We start from the raw sequence: 7,478 nt of genomic DNA on the forward strand, positions 1-7,478 counted from the left end.
TAAACCTTATTTAAAGGATGTATATTATGTCTAAGCGATGCAAAGTTAAAGGAATTGTGACACTTGACGTTCCATGTTGTAATATTGCTAAACGTCGGAACTAATCGTAGTAATGGAAGAATTAGTTTTGCATTGGTTTAAAAGCTGAAAATGAGAAGCATGAAGGATTATTAAATGGAAACTAGAGTGATTACAGTATTTCGATATGGGCTGAATTTTTGTTGGGCCAGATTATCTCCACATGGATTTGGATTTGGGTCATCAATCTAAATTGTTCTTGTTCTCTTCTAATTGTTTTTGTTGACTACTGAACATGTCGCACGAGTTAATGACACTGACATGCATCTTTTATTCTTTAGTAGTATAGTAGTAGTATTAAAATATCAAATTTAATTTAATAATAAACACACAGCGATACAAAACTGAGTCACACACACACAACACATTAAAGAGCCGGTCTATATGAAATAAATTAATAAATTATTAAATGATACCCCAAATATGCATCTGGCGATGTTTCGTGATCGACTTCATCATCATTCAATCCTCTGTTCAATATTTCCCCAACGCATCAAAATACTCGCCGTCAAATAAAAATCTTTGCTTCTCAATTTGTATAGAAACATCACATTCCGTGTTAAATCATCAGACGACGATATATACCCACCCACTCAAAAGAATCAAAAACCTTTTTTTGTTCTCTCTTTCTCTTAATTGCACTACAACTTTCGTATCTGCTAACCAAACTTACCTCGACAAAAAAAAAAAAAAAAACCTAAACTCCTTAGTTTATGTTGTTGTTTAATGGCGTTTCTGGTAAGTCTCCTTGAAGTTAATATGTTGTTCACTTCGATTACTTTTGTGTTTTGACTTCAGTTTCTAAATAAGACAAAGATTTGATTTTTTTGTTTGTTGGGTTCTTCCCAAAGTTGTGTTTTTTTTTTTTTTTTTTTTTCAATCAATCTAAAAGGAAAGGGAGAAAAAAAAAATCCAAACTTTTTCTAATTGATCAGCTCTTTAGTTTCTGTAATGAGTAAGATTACTGTTGATCCTTGGTGGGTTATTTGATCCCATCATCAAAGGTTTTGTCTTTTGATTAAAAATCTCAAATTTTTGCAGATGGAGGCAGAGGAAGAAGAAGAAGAGAGATGATCTAATAATCTCTTTCTTCCAATTGTTAATTATTTTTGGGGGCGGTGGGTTTTTAGTTGGCAGTCATGATCATTACCAAATGCAAAAGAGACATAAACCTCTTTGTGCTTCAATTAGGAGCAGCTCTTGCCGTATCTTTTGCTGGATTTCTCTTTTCTCGATTTAGAAAGAATACAAAAAGAATCGGACCCACTCTGCCTCCTCTTCCACCTCAATCTTCTGGTTTGTGTTTCTGTCTTAATTGTTTCTTTTTTTTTTTGTGTATTATACCATTTTGATTGATTTGTGCAGTCAATGAGTCTAATTCGTTTGTTGAATTTTCAGATAAGGGATACAGAGAATGTTCCAACAGATCCGATGATGTAAGTATATAGTTTGTGGTAGAAGTTGCTATTATTAGCCTTGTGATTTATATAATCTGTAGATTGTTCATTTGGCCTCTGGTTTGTTTAGTTACATTAGTTGTGGTCAATAGTGTTTGCTGTTACTGAAATTTTGATCTGATTCTGTTTTTTTGTTTGGTCGGTAGAGAGGAGATGTTGAATCTAAGAAGAGTAATGAAGAGACTGTAATTGGTTTGTCACCACGAAAGGAATGTGATCTTGATGATAAAGATGTGTTTTTATTACCGGAGTTTGAAGAGGAAGTGAAAATGTTAGATTTGTTGGTCTCTGATGACTGTGAAACGCCGCGGTCGGATATAACTGTTCCGTTAGCATTTCCGAGTGAAGAGGAAGCTGATCATGAGAATGAGATTAACCGGTTGAGAAACACGGTGAGAGCGCTCCGTGAGAGAGAGAGGTGTCTTGAGGATAAGTTGTTAGAATGCTACAGTCTCAAGGAGCAGCAAAAGATTGCAATGGAACTGAGAAGTAGATTGAAACTAAACCAGATGGAGACTAAAGTTTTCAATCTCAAGATCAAGTCTTTGAAAGCCGAGAATGAGAAACTCAAGGCTCAGTGTTCTGAACATTTGAAAGTTGTGTTGGAGCTGGATAAGGCTAAGTCTGAGGTTCATGTTCTTAAGAAGAAACTGAACGTTAATACCCAACAACACGTAGAGCAGATTTTGTCACTTAAGGAACGAGTGATGAGGCTTCAAGAAGAAGAGATCAAAGCTATTTTACCTGATCCGGAAGCTGATAAGATGATGCAGAGGTTAAGGGATTTGGAAAGTGAGATCAACGAGCTTCAGGATTCCAACATGAAATTACAGTTTGAGAATTTCGAACTTGCTGAGAAGCTGGAGTCTGTTCAAATCATAGCAAATTCAAAGCTTGAGGACCCGGAAGAGGTAATGTTTCGAAATTACATCCTTCAAGTTCTTGCACTTTCCCCAAAATATTGATCAAACTTTTCTTGTTTGTAGATTGAGACATTACGAGAAGATGGTAACCGTTTGAGGAGTGAAAACGAAGAGCTAAAAAAGGAAGTGGAGCAGCTTCAAGATGATCGATGCACTGACCTCGAGGAGCTTGTTTATCTCAGGTGGATAAACGCTTGCTTGAGATATGAGCTAAGGACTTACCAGCCTCCTCCGGGTAAAACTGTTGCTAGGGATCTTAGTACTACTTTAAGTCCTACTTCAGAAGTGAAAGCTAAGCAGCTGATCCTCGAGTATGCACATAGCGAAGGGCATGAGGAAGATAATACTGATTATGATCGATGGTCATCTTCGCAGGAAGAGTCATCAATGATCACTGACTCAATGTTTTTAGATGATTCTTCTGTTGACACTTTGTTTGCGACGAAAACAAAAAAGTCAGGGAAGAAGAAGCTTATGCATAAGTTGATGAAGATCTTACACGGTAAAGATAGTACTCCAGACCGTAAGAAGAGAGCTGGTTCTTCAGAACCGAGCAGCTCAAACACAGGTGTTCACTCGACTCCTAGGCAGCAGCTTAGAACAACGCATTCAATGGACTTCCAGATGTTGATGCATGGCAAAGACGAGGAAGAGGACTTCAAGAATCACATTAAGATGCTGCGTCGTAAGAGCGAAGCAGCAGATTCTTCCACTTTTGGAGAAGAACATTGTTTGGAATCAGATCAAAACGGGAAGAAAGAGCTGATTAAATATGCAGAGGCGCTTACGAAATCTCGCTCCACAAAGAAACTGCATAAGAAATCTGTGTCCTTCTTTTTCTAAAAGTAAGTAGAAACACTAACTACTTTACTCTGTAACACACATTGCCTAAAGCTACATACATGTGTGTATAGATTATAGCTCAAACAAAGTTTGTAAATTTGTGAACCAAACATTAAAAGAGTGTAACGAGAATCTGAGCTTGGGAGAGAGATCATCATCACATGCTGAGATGACTGACTTATTCTTAGAAGAAATAAAAACTTGTCTTATTACATTGGATTGTCTCTTAAACAAACAAACATATAGGAGACAAACGTTTGGTGGAGTAAAACATAGATGAATCAGATGATCAAACTTAGGTGGACTCCGATTTGATGAAGCATGTTGCTGGATTTGCCATGGAATGATGGAAACCAACGATCTTGTGATCAGCCTTTTGGAGTATGAAGCCAGATGTTGTAACGAGTCCAAAAGGTGGAGAGGTTTGTTTATTGGTCTTGAACCTAAGCATGGTGATAACTCCGGATTTAGTATCATAAGTACCCTCCACTGTTGTGATATATTCACTTGGATAATTCAGCTCAAACTGCATATATATTAAACAAGAGAAATAAATGAAGAGTTGAGAGTAAGTAATAAATTAACCATAGATCTGAATTATGGAAATTGAATGAATGACCTCTTGGAGTCCAATTTTGGTCTTGTTCCCATGATCCTCTCCGAAGACCAGTTGGTAACTTTTGTAGTAAATAAACTTGATGAAGGAAACAGAGTTCTGGCTAAGTCCAATGTATATCCTTCTAACACCATCAAAACTACCACCATCGTCCCAAGAAGCTCCTCCATCTCCACCCTTTGCTTCTAGTAAATTTTCATCTGGAGGAGTAGGAAATGGACGATAATATGCTCCAAGAGCTTTAAGGCTATAATATTGAGTCCATCCATAGAACCCAACAATAGCATTACCTTCCTTCTCAAGTACAAATTTGGAAACATCATTAGACTTTCTACCAAACGAAATGGTTCTACCTTTTGATGTTTTGATTGTCAACGACAGAATATCCGCCCAGCTATCAGTACTAATAGTCCCTTCCACAGATGTGATCAGCTCATTTGGATAGTCAAGCACAAACTGCAATAAAAAGACAAATAATACTCCCTCTGTTGTTTTTTAGATGATCTTTTTAGATTAATGCACAAAAATTAAGAAACTCATTTAATTTTTATTTATTTTGAAACTAAACCATCATTTAATATTTATCTAAACATATTTCAACCAATCATAAATCAATATAAAAATAGTCAAATAATTTTATATTGAAATTTGAACAAAAAAAATAAGTTAAAAAAATCATCTAATAGGGGTGTAACAACCCGTCCCGTGGACCCCACTAGCCTCACTGCTAGCCCGCTAGCCTAACTGCTAGCCGCCCAAACGGACCCCAAGCTGGCCCTACAGGGCATCGATCATAACCCATCACTGTGGAAATCCACATCCACCAGTAGGTTATTGGTGCGTCAGGCGTCCCTCGAACCCTGGTCCCCACCCTTTAATCCTGTTCATTTCTTAGATGGTCAATCTCAAACTGCATAAACATTAATGTTGACACAAAAATTCAGAAAGTCAGCGTTCTCCATATTTGAACTCAAAGAATTGATATTTTAGGCGTTCAAATTAGTAGTTATCAAGCCATACCATCTGTCTGCAACCACTATTCATCATACCACGGAATGATCCTTCTTTCTGTATTCCACTCTTGACATAGTCACAATACATATATATACAATATGCCTTTCTCTCCAACTCCTACATATATCTTTGTTTCGTCATCATAGTCAGGTCCGTCATCCCAGTTACTTCTGTTTAACATGATCCCTCTTGCGGCCAACCTTTCGGTCATCTCGAGTGGATTTCAATCTTGAGCTCTACAAGAAGCGTTTCATAGTCAATATTTAATTAGCATCAAACCAACGTACGTGTAATTCTCTTTAGGTCGGGAATAATCTTCACAAAGAACCATTTCATCAAAAGCCAATTACTATTTAATAAGTTTTATCAAAAGATAAATAAATTACTACTATCTAATAATTGACAACTGTCATGTTCAACATTTTATAATAACATGCACGTTACAATAGCAATACTTCATATAAGATATAAGATCTTCGTGCTAAAACATTCATATAAAGAAATATAGCTGACCTTGATTGGAGCGAGAGAGATTTAATGAACAGAGAGCTATGTAGATTAGGCTGTAAGTGAAGGGTTGGAGCCTTGGAGGTGTCTCTTTATATACAAGTTTACGTCAACAAATTTATATTACTATATATGATGAGTCTTGGTTCGCCAGTCTGCATTTTATATTTCAAGTTGTTAAAAGGTATTGAATGTAAATTATAAATTTAAAGACCCCCTTAGGTCTTCCGCGAGATGCCAATGTTATTTTGGCTTTATCATAACATGGAGACAAAACTACTACGACACTGCATATATCCTAATTAACGTTAGATAATCAAAGCAATTTAATTAAACTGCCGTACGTTTTTATATGATAATAAATTAATTTCCGAAGTTTGAATTTTGATGTAATCTTCTTACCTACTAAAAGAAGAAAAATTGAAACATTATATCAATCAACTAGGATGGTCTGTGTTTGAATGACAAAACTCATGGCTATTGTTTAACATTAAAACCAAAAAAAAAAACTCATGGCTATTTTCCATCCTGAGTTTTGAAAAGTCTTCTAATAATATGGAATGATATTATAAAAAATCAATTAGGATGGTTTGTATCACTGTGTGATTTGTAATAAAATACTATTAAAAAACTACTCTTCTCGGAAAATAGGTGGGCATCTATTTTTTTTATAGTAAAACATTACTATGATAAAAAGGATATCAAAGCTCAAATTCGTGAAATATTTGATTGAATTTTGTATACCCAAAAATATTTGATTGAACTGTTTCAAACATGTTTATTAGATCAGAAAATTCTGAATATTTGTATTTCTACGGAAAAAATACTAAAATTCTAGAAACATATATTGGCTCCGCTCCGGTTTACTTTCTTGATGTTCGAACTTTTGTATTGCTGCTGAGGAGTGAGGAACCAAGTCGTCTCTACTACAGAATCTACCAGTTGTTTTTTTGGTGAATAAGAGAATCGGCCATAACGAAGAAAAGTTTAATGACATCATAAAGCAGAGCAACCGAGAATGTGATTTGCTTGTAGCTCAGGGAAGAAGCTTAACGCTTGCTGCGAAGCATTGGAACTCGAATATGGGAAAATTCATTGCCTATACATGATATTGTGTAGTGACATGTGAAGAGATTGACTCGGTTTTACTTTAAAGAGTCTTAAGTGTTGAAGATACTCTCGGTGGAAGAGAGGGTTTCCTATCAAGCTGTTTTTTGGAAGAAGAACACCTGAGAAGCACGTGAGGCGGTTAGCTGGTTGGTGAAGACTTTGACGTTGATTTATAAGCGTTTATGAACGTTCTTCATTGTTCTGATCTTATCTCGAGAAGTTTGTTAGATCACAAATTTGTTAGATCTAGAGAAAGAGATTAAGAACAAGAGAGAAGAGAGAAGAGTAAGAAAGCATGAGAGGTTGTAATCGGATTGATCATAAGATTCTAGTGGATTCCAGAGTACTATCTCCAGCGAGACGTAGCGTTCCAGTTTGGAACGTGAACTCGTTAATTTGTGGTGTTCTCGTTTTTGTTTATTTCTTATCTTAAGTTCTAGTTCGTTGATCGTTTGTTCGAAGGTTGATTCAAGTGCGTTGTGAGTTCGATTGTTGATACAAACCTCACAAATTGGTATCATAGCCGCGGTTGTTTGAGCGGTGGTGAATCGAAGATGTCCGGAGTTCTGATCGCGGTCTTCGATGGATCGGGAGACTTCTCTTTGTGGAAAACAAGGATACGTGCACATCTTAGCGTCATCGTTTTGAAGGATGCGTTAGTTGAAAAGTCTCTGGTTCCTCAACTATCAGAGGAAGAAGCTCAAGATCTAGAGAAGAAAAAGAAACGTGAATCTGATGAAGCAGCAAGGCTGGAGAGATGCGATAAGGCGAAGAACGTTATCTTTCTGAATGTCGCAGACAAAGTTCTCAGAAATATTGAGCTTTGTGATACTGCAGCAAAAGCTTGGGCTACGCTGGATAAGATGTTTCAGCCGACTTCTCTTCCACATCGAGTTTATTCGCAGCTGAACTTTTACACATTCAAGATGC

General features: G+C 36.5%; 1 protein-coding gene and 1 pseudogene across 2 annotated transcripts; one reads left to right on the forward strand and one right to left on the reverse strand.

Annotated features, from left to right (window-relative positions):
- Positions 1 to 406: 406 nt before the first annotated feature.
- Positions 407 to 3,515, forward strand: LOC104758525 (protein CHUP1, chloroplastic). 2 transcript variants are annotated; one of them, XM_010481406.3, is made up of 5 exons: positions 407 to 816; positions 1,120 to 1,374; positions 1,477 to 1,514; positions 1,682 to 2,446; positions 2,522 to 3,515. In XM_010481406.3, exons 2-5 carry the CDS (start codon positions 1,218 to 1,220, stop codon positions 3,299 to 3,301), a joined length of 1,740 nt encoding a protein of 579 aa, XP_010479708.1. In that variant the 5' UTR covers positions 407 to 816; positions 1,120 to 1,217; the 3' UTR covers positions 3,302 to 3,515. The 2 variants fall into 2 exon arrangements, with proteins under 2 accessions (XP_010479708.1, XP_087352095.1); XM_087495969.1 differs by lacking the exon at positions 407 to 816 and adding an exon at positions 819 to 1,033.
- An 81-nt stretch (positions 3,516 to 3,596) lies between these two features.
- Positions 3,597 to 5,018, reverse strand: LOC104759968 (jacalin-related lectin 44 pseudogene; annotated as a pseudogene).
- Positions 5,019 to 7,478: the final 2,460 nt, after the last annotated feature.

Source organism: Camelina sativa, chromosome 17 (genome assembly GCF_030686135.1).
Source record: "Camelina sativa cultivar CO46 ecotype springtype chromosome 17, ASM3068613v1".
Classification (NCBI taxonomy): domain Eukaryota; kingdom Viridiplantae; phylum Streptophyta; class Magnoliopsida; order Brassicales; family Brassicaceae; genus Camelina; species Camelina sativa.